Source organism: Tachyglossus aculeatus, chromosome 10 (assembly GCF_015852505.1).
Source record: "Tachyglossus aculeatus isolate mTacAcu1 chromosome 10, mTacAcu1.pri, whole genome shotgun sequence".
Classification (NCBI taxonomy): domain Eukaryota; kingdom Metazoa; phylum Chordata; class Mammalia; order Monotremata; family Tachyglossidae; genus Tachyglossus; species Tachyglossus aculeatus.
The window spans coordinates 55,723,205-55,746,014 of record NC_052075.1 but is presented as its reverse complement, the minus strand read 5'-3'; the positions used below and the strand labels follow the sequence as shown (position 1 = coordinate 55,746,014).

At 52.1% G+C, this 22,810-nt stretch overlaps 1 protein-coding gene across 1 annotated transcript; it reads left to right on the top strand.

The window, feature by feature from the left end:
• Nucleotides 1–3,036: 3,036 nt before the first annotated feature.
• On the top strand, nt 3,037–14,813 carry AQP2 (aquaporin 2). Its single transcript, XM_038752466.1, has 4 exons — nt 3,037–3,435; nt 11,310–11,474; nt 13,047–13,127; nt 14,207–14,813. The coding sequence occupies exons 1-4, from the start codon at nt 3,076–3,078 to the stop codon at nt 14,414–14,416; spliced, it is 816 nt and encodes a 271-aa protein (XP_038608394.1). The 5' UTR covers nt 3,037–3,075; the 3' UTR covers nt 14,417–14,813.
• Nucleotides 14,814–22,810: the final 7,997 nt, after the last annotated feature.

Genomic DNA, 22,810 nt, shown 5'->3' with positions numbered 1-22,810 from the left:
CAATTTCTAATTTCCAATTTGTACTTCCCAAGCGCTTAGTACAGTTCTCTGCATAAGCGTTCAATAAATACGATTGATGATGATGATGATGATGGGCCTCGCTTTCCTTTTCTTGGGGATTCAAGCGTGGCCTAGAGGAAAGAGAACAGACCTAGGAGTCTGAAGACCTGGGTTCTGATCCCCATTCTGCCACTTGACCGCTTTGCGGCGTTGGAGAAGTCACTTAACTTCCCTGGGCCTCAGTTTCCTCATCTGAAAAATGGGGAATTTCAACCACGGCCTAATGCAAAGATCACAGTCAGTGTGAGCAGGGAATGTGTCCGATTATTATTCTTTCAATCGTATTTATTGAGCGCTTACTGTGTGCAGAGCACTGTACTAAGCGCTTGGGAAGTACAAGTCGGCAACACATAGAGACGGTCCCTAACCAAAAGCGGGCTCACAGTCTAGAAGGAGGAGACAGAAAACAAAACAAAACATGTAGACTGGTGTCAAAATTGTTAGAACAAATAGAATTAAAGAATTACTATAGAATTATTATTATATTATACTCTCCCAAGCACTTAGTACGGTGTTATACACACAGTAAACACTCAGTAAATACAACTGATAGATTGAATGAGTTCAGAAGACCTGGGTTCCAATTCCAGTTATGCCCGTGGCCTGTTATGTGGCTGTGGGCAGCTCACTTAACTTCTCTGTGCCTCAATTTCTTTAGCTATAAAGTGAGGATTCGATACCTGTTCTCCATCCTATATAAACTATGAGCTCCTTGTGGGGCATGGACTGTTTCCAACTTGATTATGTTGTATCTACCCCAGTGCTTAGAATAGTGCTTGGTCCATAGTAAGCATTTCACAAATACCACAATTATCATTCTTCTTCCCCTTTAGACTGTGAGGCCAATGTGGAACAGGGAGTGTGTCCCATCTGAATTCATGGTTGAATTCATGGTGGTCTGCGACCACCTCAGTGCTTTGCACACACTAAACACTTAACAAATACCACAGTTATGATTATGGGGGAGTCAGGAAGACTAGGGAGGGACTGAATGGGGGTCTGGGGGCCGGGGATCCTGGCAGAGATGGGGCGTTGTGGAACTTGAGAGGAAGAAAGCAAAGATCGACCCTGCAGGGGGTACAGACTGCAAAAAGCAAAATCAAAGGCAGTGAGGTAGCGGGAAGTTTACTTAACTTCTTGGTGCCTCAGTTTCCTCCTCTGAAAATGGGATAAAATACCTGCTCCTCACTTCTTGACTCTGAGCCCTGTGTGGGAGTCAGTGAATCAATCAATCAATCAATCAATCGTATTTATTGAGCGCTTACTGTGTGAAGAGCACTGTACTAAGCGCTTGGGAAGTACAAGTTGGCAAGATATAGAGACAGTCCCTACCCAACAGTGGGCTCACAGTCTAAAAGGGGGAGACAGAGAACAAAACCAAACATATTAACAAAATAAAATAAATAGAATAGATATGTACAAGTAAAATAAATAAATAAATAGAGTAATAAATATATACAAACATATATACAGGTGCTGTGGGGAGGGGAAGGAGGTAAGATGGAGGGATGGAGGGGGGATGAGGGGGAGAGGAAGGAAGGGGTTCAGTGTGGGAAGGCCTCCTGGAGGAGGTGAGCTCTCAGTAGGGCCTTGAAGGGAGGAAGAGAGCTAGCTTGGCGGATGGGCAGAGGGATTGGGGGCATTCCAGTCCTGGGGGAAGACGTGGGCCGGGGGTCGATGGCGGGACAGGCGAGAACATGGTATGGTGAGGAGATTAGTGGCAGAGGAGCGGAGGGTGCGGGGTGGATTGGAGAAGGAGAGAAGGGAGGTGAGGTAGGAGGGGGCGAGGGGATGGATGGACAGCCTGGAAGCCCAGGGTGAGGAGTTTCTGCCTGATGCGCAGACTACCCAACAACGGGCTCACAGTTTAGAAGACTAGAAGCGGCATGTCATACTGGATAGAGGACAGGTCTGAAAGTCAAAACATAGGGTCAAATCCCGGCTCTGCTACTTGTCTGCTATGAGACCTTGGGCAAGTCACTTTACTTCTCTGGGCCTCAGTTACTTCATCTGTAAAAGAGGTATTAAGACTACGAGCCCCATGTGGGACAGGGATTGTGTCCAACCCAATTTGCTTATAACCACCCCAGCTCTGAGTACAGTGTCTGTCACATAATAAGCGCTTAACAAATATTATTATTAGTTTTGTGGATCCCTGAAATTCTCCAGGGTTTTGAGCCAGGACGAAATTCCAGAACGAGGAGGGAGGAGTTAGGCTGGGGGCAGGGCAGCGGGGCAAGGAGTGGGGTCTGGGAAACCAGGGAGCCGGGGGGTGCCGGGATCGAGAGGTGGGGCTGGGTCGACCGGGGCCACGAAGCAGGCTGAGGAGGCCCGACCGGGATCGGTGCTTCCAGGAGGAGCTGGGTTATCTGGGAATCTTGGGCGGCACAGCTCGTTGGCCAGTAGGTATGCCCTGGACCCCGTGGTCTGGTCACACAGAGGTTCAGAGGGGACGTGGAGGCCCAGGCTCATCTGACCGAGTTGGGGAGGGGAGATGGAGCACTGATGCTTTTGGGGGGCCTGTTGGTGGTCAATGCATCCATTCCCCTGCCTCTGGGCCCTGGCCTGGAATGGCATCCCATCCGTCCGCCTGCCTCCCTTCTGGGGAAACTCGAAAGAATCGGTGTCATTTGGCCAAGCTTGGGGAGGATGAGTGTGCTTGGCCCTGTGGCTTGAGCAGCGAGAGGGATTTGGGTTAGACCCAGGAGGGTGGGGCTGAACCGGGCAGGGGGGGTGTCGGCTGGGGTCAGCCAGCTTGGGTACGAGGCGGGGAAGTGGGAGGGGACACACCAGAGCGGGGTTAATGGGGGGTGGACGCCAGGCCAGCTGTGAAGGCTCGGGCCGATGTGGAGATAGGGGCAGCGTGTTTCACGTCATCGGGTGCGCTGTGGTGGTTATAAAGTCCAGTCGCCCCCGTCCAGGCTGTGATAGCCACCTCCCGTGCCTGAGCTCTCCGGGCCGCCCCCCGCTGCCCCGCGGGCCGCCCCCGGCCCCCCGGCCGTCCCCGGCCCCGCCATGTGGGAGCTCCGGTCGGTAGCCTTTTCCCGCGCGGTCCTGGCCGAGTTCCTGGCCACCCTCCTCTTCGTCTTCTTCGGGCTGGGTTCGGCCCTGGACTGGCCGCCGAGGCCTCCCAGCGTGCCGCAGATCGCACTGGCCTTCGGGCTGGCCATCGCCACGCTAGTGCAGGCCCTGGGCCACGTGAGCGGGGCCCACATCAACCCGGCCGTGACCGTGGCCTGCCTGGTGGGCTGCCGGGTCTCCGTCCTGCGAGCCGCCTGTTACGTGGCCGCCCAGCTGCTGGGGGCCGTGGCCGGGGCCGCCCTTCTCCATAAGCTCACCCCTCCGGACGTCCGCGGAAACCTGGCCATCAACGGGGTGAGTGGCCGGCCGGCTTAAGCACACTGACCATCTCTTCCTGGACTGAGCCCTCTTTTCTTCTTCTCCCACTCCCTTCTGCATCACTCTGATTTGTTCCATTTATTCATCCCCCATCACAGCCCCACAACACTTATGTCCTTATCTGTCATTTCTTTATTGATATTAATGTCCGCCTCCCCCTCTAGACTGTAAACGTGCTGTGGGCAGGGAATAATAATAATAATAATGATGGCATTTATTAAGCGCTTACTATGTGCAAAGCACTGTTCTAAGCGCTAGGGAGGTTACAAGGTGATTGGGTTGTTCCACGGGGGGCTCACAGTCTTCATCCCCATTTTACAGATGAGGTAACTGAGGCCCAGAGAAGTGAAGTGACTTGCCCAAAGTCACACAGCTGACAAGCGGTCAAGCCGGGATTTGAACCCATGACTTCTGACTCCAAAGCCCGTGCTCTTTCCACTGAGCCACGCTGCTTCTCCTAAGCAGACGTAGGGATTGCGTCTGTTATAGTGTTATATTGTATTCATTCATTCATTCATATTTACTGAGCACTTACTGTGTACAGAGCACTGTACTAAGTGCTTGGGAAGTACAAGTCGGTAACATATAGAGACGGTCCCTACCCAACAACTGGCCAAGTGCTTAGTATAGTGCTCTGCATACAGTAAGCACTTAATAAATATGATTGACTGACTGTCTGATTGATTGACACCCACCCCCATAGCCAGAGAAGGACAAGCCAATATCTCTGACCGCCTCTCTCCATCCCTGACTCTCCCCTTTCCATCTCTGACTGTTCCTCCAGTGACCCAGCATAGATCATCCAACCTCTAACTCTCCCCTCTCCATCTCTGACTCTTCCCCCAGTGGCCCAGCCTACATCTGTCTGTCCAAACTCCTCTGGACCCCTATTTCATTTTCTTTAAAGGCATAAATAACCCCCAAATCCACTCACACCTCATGTCCCCTCCCACAATCTTCCAATCCAGGTCTGCCTCTTCCCGCCAGTCTGGAAGTTCTTCTGTAGATCTAACCTAACTCTCTCTTGCTGCCACCTAAGTCCATTGGAGAAGCAGCGTGGCTCAGTGGAAAGAGCCCGGGCTTTGGAGTCAGAGGTCATGGGTTCAAATCCCAGCTCCGCCAACTGTCAGCTGCGTGACTTTGGGCAAGTCACTTAGCTTCTCTGGGCCTCAGTTACCTCATCTGTAAAATGAGGATTAAGACTGTGAGCACCCTGTGGGACAATCTGATCACCTTGTAACCTCCCCAGCGCTTAGAACAATTCTTTGCACATAGTAAGCGCTTAACAAATGCCATCATTACTATTATCATTATTATTTCCCCATTTGCTCCCTTGGGACCTCCAGAGCAGAGGGTCAACACCTCCCCCCCTCCACCAGAACCCTGTGGGGACTGGACAGGTGGCCGCTCTTCCCTGTGGCGTGGGGACTTTGTAGGGTGGTGGGTTTGTAGGGGCAGGGAGGTGGACGGGTGTGAGGAGGGTCAGGCTGGGGTGGAAGGGACAACAGATCTGAGGTTCGGATGCTCTGAATCTGGTCAGAGTGCCAAGGTGTCTGCCACTGGGGTCCTGAGCAGACAGTTGTGGAACCAGGAATTATAAATTTCAGGGTTACCTCAGCCTCCTCTTCTACACAAACACACACACACACACAGCCTCCTCTTATTCAGACTCATACACACACACCTCAGCCTCCTCTTCTCCAGACACACACACACCTCAGTCTCCTCTTCTCCTAATAATAATAACAATGGTATTTGTTAAGCACTATGTGCCAAGCACTGTCCTGAGCGCTGGCGTAGATACAAGGTCAGCAGGTTGTCCCGCATGGGGACCACAGTCTTAATCTCCATTTTACAGATGAAGTAACTGAGGCACAGAGAAATTAAGTGGCTTGCTCAAGGTCAAACAGCAGACAAGTGGTGGAGCCAAGGTTAGAACCCATGTCCTCTGACTCCCAAGCCCATACTCTTTCCACTAATCAATCAATCAATCAATCGTATTGATTGAGTGCTTACTGTGTGCAGAGCACTGGACTAAGCACTTGGGAAGTACAAGTCGGCAACACAGAGACAGTCTCTACCCAACAGTGGGCTCACAGTCTAGAAGGGGGAGACAGGGAACAAAACCAAACATACTAACGAAATAAAATAAATAGAATACACACACACACACACACACACACATACACACCCAGCTCCAGGGTCAGAGACAGAGGCCATCCCAAATCTATAGAGATCCAGGCCCGCGCAGGCACTGGAGACCCCCCCATCCCACCCAGAGTCACTATTCCTGAAACAAAGGGTGGTCCCGGGCAGGGAGGGAGATCAAACTCCAGCCGGGTTACCCTGGGAAGGCTCCCTGGAGGAGGAAGTGTTTCCCGGGAGCCACTGGAGGAGGGGAGGAAAGTGGTTGGTGGGGGTGAGCAGGAATGGGGAAGAGGAGGGGCAGAACCAGCCCTGGGCCAACGCTCCCATTCCACTGGATTCTGACATGGCTGACATGGAGGCAGCCAATTTCACAGTTCGATTCGCCTCCCTCCCACTGTGGGAACTCCTGCCCGGGTTCATTCTTTCCTCGGGGTGACCTAGTCCCCTCCCATCCCGCGGCCACCCACCCAGGCCCCCGGCCACCCGCCAGCTCCGCCACACGGCCCGGAGAAGAGAGGGCCGAGGGCCGGAGTACCCAGGTCTCATATTCCCCGTCCCTCTCTGAGGCCTCAGAATCCCAAAGGGGGAAATCTGAGGTCATTTTGGTCATCCCCCTGCCTCCAGCCCGATTGCCCCTTCCCCGGCCTGTCGCACCGCACAGGGCTCTCATAATAAAGCCCCCAAGAACCCCCTCTGGCCCCCCATCCTCACCCTACCTTTCTTCCTTTCCCAGCTGCTTCCGTGGATTGGAGAAGGGAGAGGAAGGAGGGTGCAGTGGATGGGGTGGGAGAGAGGAGCCAGGAAATAACTTAGTCCTGATCTTTTAGCCTCGAGATCAATCAGTGGTATTTATTGAGCACTTACGATGTGCTTGGGAGAGTCCAATCTAGCCGAGTTGGTACACATTCCCTGCCTGCAAGGATCTTACAGTCTAGGCTCTACTGGCTCAAGATGGCACATAATAAATGCTTAACAAGTCTACCCCTTCTAGACTGTGAGCCCGTTGTTGGGTAGGGACCGTCTCTCTATGTTGCCAATTTGTAAGAATAATAATAATAATGATGGCATTTATTAAGCGCTTACTATGTCAAAGCACTGTTCCAAGCGCAGGGGAGGTTACAAGGTGATCAGGTTGTCCCACGGGGGGCTCATAGTCTTAATCCCCATTTTACAGCTGAGGTCACTGAGGCACAGAGAAGTTAAATGACTTGCCCAAAGTCACACAGCTGACAATTGACAGAGCCCGGATTTGAACCCATGACCTCTGACTCCAAAGCCCGTGCTCTTGTCATTGAGCCACACTGCTTCCCAAGCCCTTAGTACAGTGCTCTGCACACAGAAAGCGCTCGATAAATACGATTGAATGAGTGAATGAATGAATGAGAGAGAACCCAGTTCCAAAACAGATTTCCGAAGGATCCCGGCAGGTGAGACTTAGGCCTCATCATCATCATCATCAATCGTATTTATTGAGCGCTTACTGTGTGCAGAGCACTGTACTAAGCGCTTGGGAAGTACAAGTTGGCAACATATAGAGACGGTCCCTACCCAACAGTGGGCTCACAGGTGGGGGGATGGATGAGTTGGCTGCTTTGGCTCCCTGGCTCTTGGGGGGACCCAGCCAGGTGATTTGATAGAAGCCCGCCGGGCCCCTCTGAAGCTACCCAAACCCCTGCCAAAGAGTTAGTGTACTTTCCAAGCGCTTAGGACAGTGCTCCGCACACAGTAAGCGCTCAATAAATACGATTGAATGAATGAATGAATGAATGAATGAATGAGTTATTGAGCGATGGCATTTATTGAGTACTCACTCTGTACCAAGCACTGCACTAAGTGAGGGGGCAGATGTGAGTGTCAGCACTGTCTTGGACGTCTGCCGGAGTGATAGTGGATCAACAGCCACACAGTGGGGCGGCGGGGGGAAGAATCAGTCAGTCAATTAGTCAATTGCATTTACTGAGCACTTACTGTACGCAGAGCACTGTACTAAGCGCTGGGGAGAGTACAATAGAACAGACACATTTCCTGCCAATAACAATAATAATAATGGTCTTTGTTAAGCATTTACTATGTGCCAGGCATTCTAGAGAAGCAGCGTGGCTCAGTGGAAAGAGTGCGGGCTTGGGAGTCACTGGTCATGGGTTCGAATCCCGCCTCCCCCACATGTCTGCTGTGTGACCTTGGGCAAGTCACTTCACTTCTCTGTGCATCAGTTCCCTCATCTGTAAAATGGGGATTAAGACTGTGAGCCCCACATGGGACAACCTCATCTCCTTGTATTCCCCCCAGCGCTTAGAACAGTGCTTTGCACATAGTAAGTGCTTAACAAATACCAACACTATTATTATATTAAGCGCTGGGGTGAATACAAGCAAATCAGGTTGGACGCAGTCCCTGTCCCAGGTGGGGCTCACAGTCTCAATCCCCATTTTACACATGAGGTTACAGGCCCAGAGACGTGAAGCGACTTGTCCAAGGTCACACAGCAGACAAGAAGTGGAGCAAGGATTAGAACCCATGACCTTCTGCCTTCCACTCATGCTCTATCCACTAAGCCATGCTGTTTTTTAACCAACTTACAGTCTAGAGGACTGTAGAGAAAGAGGGAGGGGAGGGAGGGGAGAAAGACCCTGGGAGGTAGGGAAGGGTTGGGGAGAGAGGAAAGGGAGGTCCTGAGGGAGGGGAGGGAAGAAAAGCAGTGTGGCTCAATGGAAAGAGCGTGGGCTTGGGAGTCAGAGGTCATGGGTTTAAATCCCGGCTCCGCCAATTGTCAGCTGTTTGACCTTGGTCGAGTCACTTAACTTCTCTGGGCCTCAGTTAACTGATCTGTAAAATGGATATTAAGACTGTGAGCCCCCCGTGGGGCAACCTGATCACCTTGTATCCTCCCCAGCTCTTAGAACAGTGCTTTGCACTAAGTAAGTGCTTAACAAATGCCATCGTTATTATTATAAGAAAAGGTGTTGGGGTGGGGGGAGTCCTGGAAGGTGGGGGAGGGAGGGGAAGGTCAGGGGGCGGTGGGGGTGGGGGGGAGATCCTGGAAGGAAGGGAAAGGTGGGGAGGAAGTTTCTGGAAGGAAGGGGAAGGAGGGAAAAGTGGTGTGGAGGGAAGGGGAGGGAAGGAGAGGGAAGAGATGTGGTTGGAGATATCTTGGAAAGTAGGAGAATGATGATGATGATGGCATTTATTAAGCGCTTACTATGTGCAGAGCACTGTTCTAAGCGCTGGGGAGGTTACAAGGTGATCAGATGTCCCACGTGGGGTTCACAGTCTTAATCCCCATTTTACAGATGAGGTAACTGAGGCACAGAGAAGTCAAGTGACTTGCCCAAAGTCACACAGCTGACAATTGGTGGTGCCGGGGTTTGAACCCATGACCTCTGACTCCAAAGCCCGGGCTCTTTTCCACGGAGCCACGCTGCAGGGGGAGGTTGAGGGGAGGGCCCGGGAGGGAAGAGAAGGTATCCGGGGGAAGTCCTGGAAGTTAGGGGACAGAGGGGAAGGTAGAGAGAGATCCTGAGAGGGAAGGGAGGGAAGAGAAGGTCTGTGGGGGAAGTTCTGGAATGCAGCAGAGGGAGGGGAACAATAATAACAATTATGGTACTTTTTAAGTACCTACAATGTGCCAAGCACTGTTCTAAACAAGCTGATCAGGTTGGACACAGTCCCTGTCCCACGTGGGGCTCACAGTCTTAATCCCCATTTTACAGACGAGGTAACTGAGGCACAGAGAAGTTATGTGACTCGCCCAAGGTCACATTGCAGACATGTGGCAGAGCCAGGATTAGACCCCAGGTCACTCTGACTCCCGGGCCTGTATACTACCCCCTGAAACACGCGGGTGGCAGGGCAGTCCTGGGAGGGAAGGGAAGGTGGGGAGGGGAGCGATTGGCAGCAGATGCCAGCCTCTGGGCCGGGCTGAGGGACAGAGTGAGCTCCCGATCATGAACCAAAGAGGAACCCGGTCCAGGAACAGGTGTGCCTCTGCTAAAAAATTTCCCTCCCACTGTGCTTCCTCGCCCTCACCCAGCCTGGCACGGGGCTGGGGCACGGGGAGGGGATGCAGGGTGGGGATGTGGTGAGGAGGGTGTGGGAAAGGGGGTCAAAATGGGGGTGTGGTAGAGGCTGAAGGACTCTCAAGGGCAGGCCGTGGGGCCCAGCCTGGTTCACAGAAACCAACGTGGGTCATCTCACTCCGAGGTCGTCTCATCCAGCCCCAGCCCCACTCCCTGTGTCACACTCTCCCCAAGCCCCTTTTACCATTACCCCATGGCAGGCCAACGGGACCAAGCGCTTAGTACAGTGCTCTGCACGCAGTAAGCGCTCAATAAATACGATTGATGATGATGATGACCAGCCCCGGGCCTGCAGGCCTGCCCAACAACCCCCACAAGAGACCCACTTGTGAATTGGATGCAAATAATAATAATAATGATGGCATTTGTTAAGTGCTTACTATGTGCCAGGCACTGTACTAAGTGTTGAGGTGGATACAAGCAAATCAAGTTGGACACAGTCCTTGCCCCATGCGGGGCTCACAATCTCAATCCTCATTTTCCAGATGAGGTAAATGAGGCTTAGAGAAGTAAAGTGACTTGCCCAGGATCACACAGCATTCATTCATTCATTCAATCGTATTTATTGAGCGCTTACTGTGTGCAGAGCACTGTACTAAGTGCTTGGGAAGTACAGCGCTTAGAACAGTGCTTTGCACATAGTAAGTGCTTAACAAATACCATCATTATTATTACAAGTTGGCAACATCTAGAGACAGTCCCTACCCAACAGTGGGCTCACAGTCTAGAAGGGGGAGACGGACAACAGAGCAAAACATGTAGACACTGATACAGAAGAATGTCCAAATGAGAGGTGAGTCTAAGGTGAGGGTATCTGTGAAGTGCTCACTGGGTGCCAAGCACTGTACTACGTGCTGAGGTAGATACGAGATCATCAGTTTGAGCATTGTCCCTGTCCACATGGGGCTCCCAATCTTAGTCCCAGCTCCGCCACTTCATCATCATCATCATCAATCGCATTTATTGAGCGCTTACTATGTGCAGAGCACTGTACTAAGCACTTGGGAAGTACAAATTGGCAACATATAGAGACAGTCCCTACCCAACAGTGGGCTCACAGTCTAAAAGGGGGAGACAAACAGAACCAAACATACTAACAAAATAAAATAAATAGAATAGATATGTACCAGTAAAATAAATAAATAAATAAATAGAGTAAGGGGCCAGTTGCCTGCTGTGCGCCCCTTGCAAGTCACTTAAAGTCTCTGGGCCTAAGCTTCCTCATCTGTAAAATGGGGATGCGGTCGGGGGTCGTGCGGCGCCCGGAGGCTGTGGCGTCCGGTGCCCCCCGGGAGCGGGGAGGGGACGGAAGGAGATGCTGAGCCCCTTCCCTGACCAGCGTGGCTCAACGGATAAGAGCAAGGGCTTTGGAGTCAGAGATCAGGGGTTCAAATCCAGGCTCTGCCAATTGTCAGCTATGTGACTTTGGGCAAGTCACTTCACTTCTCTTGGCCTCAGTTACCTCATCTGGAAAATGGGGATTAAGACTGTGAGGCCCCCGTGGGACAACCTGATCACCTTGCAACCTCCCCAGCGCTTAGAACAGTGCTTTGCACATAGTAAGCGCTTAATCAATGCCATCATTATTATTATTATTACTGAGCCCCCTCTCCACCCACCCCGCAGCTGACCAATAACACAACGTCAGGGCAGGCGGTCACAGTGGAGCTCTTTCTGACGCTGCAACTCGTCCTCTGCATCTTCGCCTCCACCGACGAGCGGCGCAGTGACACCCTGGGCACCCCCGCCCTCTCCATCGGCTTCTCCGTGGTCCTAGGACACTTGCTGGGGGTAAGTCTGGACCATCGGGCTGCTCCTCACCCTTCCCCTCCCGTCCCTTGCCCCCTCCATCCCTCTCCATCCTCTTCTCTTTGGTCCTCGGACACCTGCTGCAGGTAGAGAAGCAGTGTGGCCTAATGGATAGAGCCCAGGACTGGGAGTCAGAAGGACTTGAGTTCTAATCCCGGCTCTGTCGCTTGTCTGCTGTGTGACCCTGGGCGAGGCTTTTATCTTCTCTGGGCCTCAGTTCCCTCATCTGGAAAATGGGGATTAAATCAATCAATCAATCAATCAATCGTATTTATTGAGCGCTTACTGTGTGCAGAGCACTGTACCAAGCGTTTGGGAAGTACAAGTCGGCAACACATTAAAGCTGTGAGCCCCATGTGGGACAGGTACTGTGTCCAATCTGATTTGCTTGCATCTGTCTCAGCGCTCAGTACAGTGTCTGGCACATAGTAAATGCTTAACAAATACCACTATTTTTATTATTATTCGGTGCCAGCCTGTCCCCTCCTGTCCTCCCCTTCCCCGTTTTCATAATTCGTTCATTCATTCAATCACATTTATTGAGCACTTACTGTGTGCAGAGCACTGTACTCAGCGCTTGGGAAGTACGAGTCGGCAACATATAGAGACGGTCCCTACCCAACAGCAGGCTCACAGTCTAGAAGGGGGAGACAGACAACAAATTAAAACAGAGAAGTGAAGTGACTTGCCAAGATCGCACAGCAGACAAGTGGTGGAGCTAGCAATGGAACCCAGGTCCTTCATTCATTCAATTGTATTTACTGATAATAATAATAGTAATAATAATAATGATATTTCTTAAGTGCTTACTGTGTGTCAGGCACTACTAAGCCCTGGGGTGGATGCAAACAAGTTGGGTTGGACACAGTCCCTGTCCTACGTGGGGCTCACAGTCTCAATCCCCACTCTCCAGATGAAGTAACTGAGGCCCAGAGAAGCGAACTGACTTGTCCATAGTCACACAGTGGACAAGTGGCAGAGTCGGGATTAGAACCCATGACCTTCTGACTCCCAGCCCGGGCTCTAGCCACTAGGCCATGCTGCCCCCTCCCATCTCCCACCCTGTCCATCAGCTTCTCCGTGGTCTTTGGCCACCTTCAGCTCATCCATGGGGAGATGATGAGTTGGGAAGCAGCGTGGCTCGGTGGAAAGAGCCCGGGCTTTGGAGTCAGAGGTCATGGGTTCAAATCCCAGCTCCGCCACTTGTCAGCTGTGTGACTTTGGGCAAGTCACTTCACTTCTCTGTGCCTCAGGGACCTCATCTGGAAAATGGGGATTAAGACTGTGAGCCCCACGGGGGACAACCTGTTCACCTTGTAACCTCCCCAACGCTTAGAACAGTGCTTTGCACGTAGTAAGCGCTTAATAAATGCTATTATTATTATTATTATCTGTCCCCTCCTGCCCTTCCTCTGCCTCTCCCCCACCCTCCCCCTCCACATCACCCAACGAGGCCAAGGCCGAGCTCCGAGTGGAGACCCCTCTCCAGTCGTGCTCCCCCCTTGCCCCCTTCGAACCCTGCTGATTTCCCTTCTCTTCCCTCTTCCGGCCCAGATCCACTACACCGGCTGTTCCATGAACCCTGCCCGCTCCCTGGGGCCGGCGGTCATCGTGGGCAACTTCGACGATCACTGGGTAAAGCCAGCCACTGGTCCACTCCTCCCCTCATCCCTGCCATCCCTGCTCCCACCCTGGATCAGACACCCCTACCCAGTCTCCTTACACTGAATCCCACCCCTCGTGGCCCCCTGGCATCCACCTCCCCTTGGAGGATGTGGGGAAAGGCCAGCCTGGCATCGGGAGGGAGGGGCATTTCCCATGGCAGTGTGGTCTAATGGAAAGAGCCCAGGCCTGGGACTCAGAGGGCCTGGATTCTAATAATAATAATTATGGTACTTGTTAAGCACTAACTCTGTGCTAAACACGCTTAGAACAGTGCTTGGTACATAGTAAGCTCTTAACAAAACCAGGGCATGGCAGAGTGGAAAGAGCATGGGCTTTGGAGTCAGAGGTCATGGGTTCAAATCCTGGCTCCGCCAATTGTCAGCTGTGTGACTTTGGGCAAGTCACTTAACTTCTCTGGGCCTCAGTTCCCACATCTGGAAAATGGGCGTGAAGACTGTGAGCCCCCTGTGGGACAACCTGATCACCTTGTAACCTCCCCAGCACTTAGAACAGTGCTTTGCACATAGTAAGTGCTTAATAAATCCCATCATTATTATCATTATTATTATTATTCTAAGCGCTGGGGCAGATACAAGATGGGACACAGTCCCTGTCCCACATGGGCTCCCACTTTTAATCCCCATTTTACAGATGAGGGAACTGAGGTACTGAGACGTGAAGTGACGTGCCCAAGGTCACCCAGCAGACATCCCAGCTCTCCCACGTACCTCCTGTGTGATCTTGGGCAAGTCACCTAACTCTTCTGTGCCTCGGTTCCCGCATCTGCAAAATGGGGATCCATTCCTTGTTCTCCCTCCTACTTAGACCGCGAGCCCCAACTGGGAGCCTGATTATCTTGAATCTACCACGGCTAATAAGCGCTTAACCCATACTGACTGGGCAGAATCCTCCAAGCACATGCCCATGCGGTCAGGGCAAGAGGCCTCTAGGGAACGGGGCTGGGCACCAGTGAGAGGGGAACTTGGGCCATGAGACTCTTCCTCGTCCCTTCTTCCCCCTCCAACCGGGCGACCTCTCCCCCCGGCCAGGTCTTCTGGATCGGGCCACTGGTGGGTGCCATCCTGGGCTCCCTCATCTACAACTACCTCCTGTTCCCGCACGCCCTGAGCCTGTCTGAGTGCCTGGCCACGCTCAAGGGGCTGGAGCCGGACGTGGACTGGGAGGAGAGGGAGGCCCGGAGACGCCAGTCAGTGGAACTCCACTCGCCCCAGACCCTACCTCGGGGGAGCAAAGTCTGATCATCGACACCACCACCCCCAAAACGCCGCCTGGAGCCCCACGAGGAGCCCCTGGGACGCTCAGAGATCACCTTCCTCCTGCTTCTCCCTCTCCCTTTTCCGGTCCCCCATGTCTGAAATGTCGGCCCCTTTTGCAGGATAAACTTGCTGCTTCTGGGCAAGCCGCTCAAGGGGGAGAAGAGATTGGGAGTGCAGAAACGCCTCTCTTACTGGGAGACCACCCTGGAAGCCTGGCTCTGACTCTGAGAATGCCCCTCCAGCAGTGGAGGGGCAGGAGAGGGGCAGGGAGGGGAAGGGAGGTGGGTGCTGCTTTGTGGAGCACCGGCCCAAGGGCTGAGACCCTCAGGGACCCGATGACAAGAGTGAGGGGTAGGGGCTGCTGAGGGATGGGGGTCTGAGGGAAAGAAAGGGGGCTGTTGGGATGGGTGGGAGTGCCAACCAGTGTGTGTGTGTGTGTGTGTGTGTGTGTGTGTGTGTGTGTGTGTGTGTGTGTCTGTTAAGTGTGAGTTGGTGAGGCAAGGCTTCAGGGGCCCCATCTGCCTCCAACGCACCCCCTAATTCCTGCAGCCCCAGAGCCTTACTCCCCCAATAAAACAGCCCTGGACAATCACTTTCAGCCGACTTCATTCATTCATTCAGTCGTATTTATTGAGCGCTTACTGTACTAGGCGCTTGGGAAGCCCAAGTCGGTGACATAGAGAGACGGTCCCTCCCCAGCAACGGGCTCGCAGTCTAGAAGGGGGAGACAGACAACAAAACCAAACATGTGGACAGGTGTCAAGTCGTCAGAATAAATAGAAGTAAAGCTAGATGCACATCGTGCTCTCCCCCTCGTCCCCCTCTCCATCCCCCATCTTACCTCCTTCCATTCCCCACAGCACCTGTATATATGTATATATGTTTGTACATATTTATTACTCTATTTATTTTACTTGTACATATCTATTCTATTTATTTCATTTTGTTAGTATGTTTGGTTTTGTTCTCTGTCTCCCCCTTTTAGACTGCGAGCCCACTGTTGGGTGGGGACTGTCTCTATATGTTGCCAACTTGTACTTCCCAAGCGCTTAGTACAGTGCTCTGCACACAGTAAGCGCTCAATAAATACGATTGATGATGATGATGACATCATTAACAAAATAAATAGAATAGTAAGTATGGACAAGTAAAATAAACAGAGCAATAAATCTGTACAAACATATATACAGGTGCTGTGGGGAGGGGAAGGAGGGGGAGAGGAAAAGGGGGGGCTCAGTGTGGGAAGGCCTCCTGGAGGAGGTGAGCTCTCAGAAGGGTGGAAGAGAGCTAGCTTGGTGGATGACTTGGCCTCCTTCCTGGGGGGCTGGGGCCATCCGGAGAGGGGAGAGGGGGTAGCTCAGTAGGTGAAAGGGGATACTAGTGGCCTCAGTTTCCCCTCTCGGGTCTGCCCTGGGCGTTGGGGCCGCACGCCCCTTCTGGACCCCCCCACGCTCCCAATCTCGGCCTGCCCCTTCCAGGATCCCACCCCCAACTGCCAGGCTGCTGCAGCCAGAAAAACAAAGCAGCTTTGTGCCCGGCGGGAGCCCCCTCCCCTGTGCCCGCGCAGGCTGCTCTTTGTCTAGTGCCACCCGACACCTCCTGGAGGGGGAAGCGACTCACACCAACCGTGCCCGACACACATACACACACACAGAGCCCCTGGCACCATGGCAACCCCACCTCTTCCCTCTCGCCCCTCGGCCTGCTCCCCAGACAAGGCCCTCCAGCCTTCCTCAAGTTAGGGGATAAATGGGAGGGAGGAAGAGGGTCCCTGGATCCTGTTGTCCAAGCTGGGGATGACAGGGTAGTTTTCCCAGGCTCACACATCTCCCCCCACCCCCTTTTTTTTCTAATGGTATTTGTTAAGCACTTATTATGTTCCAGGCACCGTACTAAGGACTGGGGTAGATACAAACAGCGTGAGAAGCAGCGTGGCTCAGTGGAAAGAGCTCGGTCATGGGTTCTAATCCCACTTGTCAGCTGTGTGACTTTGGGCAAGTCATTTAACTTCTCTGGACTTCAGTTCCCTCATCTGTAAAAAGGGGGTTAAGACTGTGAGCTCGACATAGGACAATCTGATCACCTTGTATTCATTCATTCAATCGTATTTATTGAGCGCTTACTGTGTGCAGAGCACTGTACTAAGCACTCGGGAAGTACAAGTTGGCAACATATGGATATGGTCCCTACCCAACAGTGGGCTCACAGTCTAGCTTAGAACAGTGCTTTGCACATAGTAAGGGCTTAACAAATGCCATCATTATTATTATTATTACAAGATAATCGGGCTGGGTACAGTCCATGTCCCACGTGGGGCTCACAGCCTTAATCCCTACTCTACAGGTGAGGTAACTGAGGCACAAAGAAGTGAAGTGACCACAGTATACAAGTGGTGGACCCAGAATTGGAACCCAAGTCCTCTGAATCCCAAGCCCGGGCACTTTCCACTAGAGCACGATGCTTCCCCTCTTCACAAACCCTCCAATGGTCACCCAGCCCTCTCCGCATCAAGCAGAAACCCCAATGCCCCATCAGCTTTGAGGTGTTCTCTCCCTCCTTCCTAACCACGCTCCTCTTCCACCACACCTCAGCTCACGCTCTCTGCTCCCCTCAAGCCACTGAGTCTCATTCTTGTCTATTTCACCACCGACTTTCCGCTCCCTCCAGCCTGTAACAACCTACACCTTCACATCCGGCAAGTCCACTGCTCTCCCTGTCTTCAGGGTCTTACTAAAATCACATCTTCTCCAGGAAGCCTTCCCCAGATTATCTCGTATCTCATCCTATCCCTCCAACTGCCACTTCATAAGTACTGAAGTAGTCACAACCTTCCATGGTAATCATCCACATGTCTTACATTCTCTATTACTTCCTCATATCTATAATCTTCTTCAGAATCTGTCTCCCCTTCTAGATGGTAAGCCTGCTAACACCACTCTCTCCTCCTAAGTGCTCAATACAGTGGTCTGCACACAGTAGAGACTCAGAAAATATTATTGATTGAATGATTGGACCTCACCTCTTCCAGGCAGCCTGCCATGATTGGAGCTAGTGAGGTCCCCACAGCTTCCCCTTCTCCCCACCCCAGTCACCCAGCTTCCCCAGCCACCCAATCTGAAGATGGAGATGCTGTGATAGTTCATTCATTTCATTCATTCATTCAATCACATTTATTGAGCACTTACTGTGCACAGAACACTGTACTAAGCACTTGGGAAGTGCAAGTTGGCAACGTAGTTCTTCAGATTGGAACTGCCTCATGGGCAGAGAACACGTCTACCCACTCTGTTTTATAATAATAACAAGAATAATAATAATTATGGTATTTGTTAAGCACTTACTATGTGCCAGACACTGTACTAAGCACTGGGGTGGACACAAAGCAAATTGGGTGGGACACAGTCCCTCTTCCATGTGGGGTTCACAGTCTCAATTCCCATTTTCCAGATGAGGTAACTGAGGTGCAGAAAAGAGAAGTGACTTGCCTCGGGTCACATAGGCAAGTGGCAGAGCCAGGATTAGAACCAATGACCTTCTGACTCCCAGCCTGAGCTGTATCCACTAACACCATGCTTCTCTCCTAATCACTTAGAACAGTGCTCTGCACCCAATAAGCACTCAATAAATACTATTTATGGATTGATTGATTCACCTGAGCCCGGGAAACATCTCAAGTTCATGTCTGTGTGTGCCCTGTCTGCCCCTCTCAGACTTGCAGCCTAAGAGGGCAGGAATCATGTCTCCTCCACCCTTTTCCCTTCTTCTAGTGCTCAGCACGATGTGTGCGTGTCCCCTGTCTCTCCCCATCAGACTTCCAGCCCCATGGAGGTAGAAACTGTGTCTCCCCTCTACTCCTAGTTTGCTCCCCCTGGGCAAAGTTCTGCATTGAGGTGATTCAGAGGGTTCCAGGCCCGTGTGGGGGTTGGAGGGAGAGCATACAACCAGAGGAGATGGTGGGGAGGAGGAGGAGGAAGGCAGACTTGTTGGGGAGGAACAGGAGGAAGGTAAGACTTTGGGGAGGAGGAGGAGAACAGAACCTGTTGGGGAGGAGGAGGAGGACAGACCTGGGTGGGAGGAGGAGGAGGGCAGACTTTTGGAGGTGAAGGAGGAGATCAGTCCTGCTGGGGAGGAAGAGGAGACAGACTAATAGGGGAGAAGAAGAACAGATCTGTTGGGGAGGAGGAAGAGGAGGAGGAGGAGGAAAGTCCTGAATGGGAGGAGGAGAAGGACAGCCCTGGGTGGGAGGAGGAGGAAGACAGAGCTATGGGGGAGAAGGAGGCGAACAGGCTTGTTGGGGAAGAGGAGGAGGAGGACAGACTTGGGGCAGAGGGAGGCAGAGGGAGAGGACAAACCTGGGAAGGGGGAGGAGGAGGAGGACGAGGAAAGATGTGGGTGGGAGGAGAAGGAGGGCAAACCTGAGCGAGAGGAGGAGGAAGGCAGAGTTATGGGGGAGAAGGAGGAGAGCAGACTTGTTGGGTAAGAAGAGGAGGAGAAGGAGAAAGAGGAGGAAGGAGGAGAAGGAAGATAACTGTTGGGGAGGAGAAGGACCGACCTGGGTGGGAGGAGGAGGAAGACAGAGTTATGGAGGAAAAGGAGGAAACAGAGGAGGAAAAGGAGGGGGACAAACGTGGGAAGGGGAAAGGAGGAGGAGGAGGAGCAGGAGGAAAGACCCGGGTGGGAGGAGAAGGAGGGGGACAGACCTGAGCGAGAGGAGAAGAAAGGCAGAGTTATGGGGGAGAAGGAGGAGAGCAGACTTGTTGGGTAAGAAGAGGAGGAGGAGGAGGAGGAAGACCCGGGGTGGAGGAAGATGGGGAGGAGGAGGAAGAGGATACTAGAGTTATGAGGGAGAAGGAGGAGGAAGGAGAATAATAATAGTAATAATGGTATTTTTTAAGTGCTTACTATGTGCCAAGCACTGTTCTAAGCGCTGGGGGGGGGGAATACAAGGTAATCAGGTTGTCCCACTTAATCCCCATTTTGCAGATGAGGTAACTGAGGCACAAAGAAGTTAAGTGACTTGTCCAAAGTCACACAGCTGACAAGTGGCAGAGCCGGGATTAGAACCCATGACCTCTGACTCCCAAGCCTGGGTTCTTTCCACTGAGCCACACTGACTGTTGGGGAGGAGGAGGGCAGACCTGGGTGAGAGGAGGAGAAGGACAGACCCTTGGGGAGGAAGAGGGTGAAGAGGAGGAGGAGGTGGATAGCAGACTGGCAGGCGAGCACCAGAAGGGTAAATTGGAGAAGCAGCATAGCCCAGTGGCAAGAGAACAGCCTTGGGAGTCAGAGGACGTGGGTTCTAATCTCTGCTCCGCCACTTATCTGCCGGGTGACCTTGGGTGAGTTTCTTCACTTCTCAGAGCTTCAGTTCCCTCATCTGTTAAATGGGGATTAAGACGGTGAGCCCCATCTGGGACAGGGCCTCTGTCCAACCGGATTACCTCAGCGCTTAGAACAGTGCCTGTTGCATAGTAAGCACTTAACAAAATACCAAAAAAAGAGCAGCAGTGGGAGATGGGTGGCACCCTGAGCAGGGCTGTTCCAAGATTCCCTGCTGCTCTGGGCAGGGCTGGACTTGGCCGTCACCCTCTTGGCCTCCCCCATGTTCCGGCTGGGCAGGGGTCCAGTCCAGTCCCACCCCCCGCTGGGCTCTCCAGCCTCCTGTGACAGCACCATCCCTGCCCCACATAGCTCTCCATGCCCAGGGCGATGGGCAGCACGGATTCATTCCGAGGTCCCTTCTCCTCCCGCCACCCTCCCCGCCCTCTCCCTCCTCCCTCCAGGGAACCCCCACACTCAGTCATCCAAGGATTCGGATTTGTCCTGTATTCATTCAATCATATTTATTGAGCGCTTACTGTGCAAAGCATTGTACTGAGCGCTTGGGAGAGTACACTATAACAACAAACAGACACATTCCTGCCCACAAAGAGCTCACTGTCTTGAGGGAGAGACAGACATTAATATAAATCAATAAACGAATTACCCAGCCTCAGGGACTTCTCCTCCACCTGTCTTGTGTTCCTCATCAGTCATTTATTCATTCAATTGGATGCTCTGCACACAGTAAGCGCTCAATAAATATGATTGATGATGATCTATTGAGCGCTTACTGTGTGCAGAGCACTGGACTATGCGCTTGGGAAGTACAAGTTGGCAACATATAAAGTCCCTACCCAACAATGGGCTCACAGCCTATAAGACAGTCTAGAAGACAGTTAAATCCTACTTGGATTGCAGAGTGGCTCAGTGGAAAGAGCATGGGCTTTGGAGTCAGAGGTCAGGGGTTCAAAACCCCGCTCTGCCAATTTTCAGCTGTGTGACTTTGGACAAGTCACTTAACTTCTCTGTGCTTCAGTTCCCTCATCTGTAAAACGGGGATTAAGACTGTGAGCCCCCCATGGGACCACCTGATCACCTTGTAACCTCCCCAGCGCTTAGAACAGTGCTTTGCACATAGTAAGCATTTAATAAATGCCATGATTATTATTACTTATTCAATCAATCAATTGTATTTATTGAGTGCTTACTGTGTGCAGGGCACTGTACTAAGCGCTTGGGAAGTCCAAGTTGGCAACATATAGAGACAGTCCCTACCCAACAGTGGGCTCACAGTCTAAAAGGGGGAGACAGAGAACAAAACCAAACACACTACTGTGTGCAAAGTACTAAGCCCTCGGGAGAGTACAGCCTACTAGACACATTCCATTCAATCATTCAGTCCTATTTATTGAGCACTTACTGTGTGCAGAGCACGGTACTAACCTCTTGGGAGAGTGCACGTCAACAACAGACACATTCCCTACGCACAAAGAGCTTACAGTCTAGAGGGGGGGACATTAATAGAAATAAATAAATCATATATAAGTGCTGTAGGGCCGGGAGGGGGGATGAATAAAGGGAGCACGTCAGGGTGACGCAGAAGGGCGTGGGAGAATTGGAAAGGAGAGCTTAGTCAGGGAAGACCGCTTGGAGGAGATAGGCCTATAATAAGGATTTGAATGGGGAGAGAGTCCCTGTCTGTCCGATCTGAGGAGGGAGGGCGTTCCCTGCCCACAACGAGCCCAGGGAGGGAGACAGACGTTAATAGAAATAAATTACAGCTCCTTCAGCTCCTCTCATCAGAGGTTCAAACCTCAGCTCTGCCAACAGTCAGCTGTGTGACTTTGGGCAGGTCACGTCACTTCCCTGGGCCTCAGTGACCTCATCTGTAAAATGGGGATGAAGACTGTCAGCCCCCCGTGGGACAACCTGATCACCTTGTAGCCTCCCCAGAGCTTAGAATAATAATAATGTTGGCATTTGTTAAGTGCTTACTATGTGCAAAGCACTGTTCTAAGCGCTGGGGGGGGTACAAAGTGATCAGGTTGTCCCACGTGGGGCTCACAGTCTTAATCCCCATTTTACAGATGAGGGAACTGAGGCTCAGAGAAGTTAAGCGACTTGCCCAAGGTCACACAGCAGACATGTGGTGGAGCCGGGATTCGAACCCATGACCTCTGACTCCAAAGCCCATGCTCTTTCCACTGAGCCACGCTGCTTCTCAGTGCTGGGCACATCATAAGCGCTTAATAAACACCATCATTATTATTATTATTTCTGCTCCCTCAGGGGGCCAGGAGATATCCTTGGCACTCACCTTGGTGTATAGACAGTCAAGGTCAAAGTGAGTCCAAACTCACTTGATTCAGAACTCTTCTGGGACCGGGGGCCACACTGCAGGGGGGCGACGAGGACAACGAGGAGGTCATCATCATCATCATCATCATCAATCGTATTTATTGAGCACTTACTATGTGCAGAGCACTGTACTAAGCGCTTGGGAAGTACGAATTGGCACTCAATTGGCACTCAAATCAACCAGACTTCAGAGTGGCATGACGTTGGGTGGAGTGTGAGTTGCCACCTAATTAATGGTGGATGATGAGAGAGGGCAGGGCCCAAGTCCCCAGGGCCAGGCAGAACCAGGCTGACACACAACGCTTCTGCCCACTGACAGGCTGGCAAAGGCAGGGACAGAGCAGCTACAGGACTCCTCCAGACCCCAGACGCGGTTCGGTCTCAAAGGTAGGCCGGAGAGAAGGAGTCAGTTAAAGAGAAGCACCGTAAGCTCGTCGTGGGCAGGGAACGTGTCATTCATTGTTATATCGTCCTCTCCCAAGCCCTTAGTACAGTGCTCTGCACACAGTAAGCGCTCAGTAAATACGTTTAACTGGCTGACTAAAGGATAGAGCATTGGCCCGGGAGTCAGAAAGACAAAGCAGCATGGCCTAGTGGCTAGAACATGGGGCTGGGAGTCAGAAGGTCATGAGTTCTGATCCCGCATCTGCTGCTTGTCCGCTGAGTGAACTTGGGCAAGTCACTTCACTTCTCCGG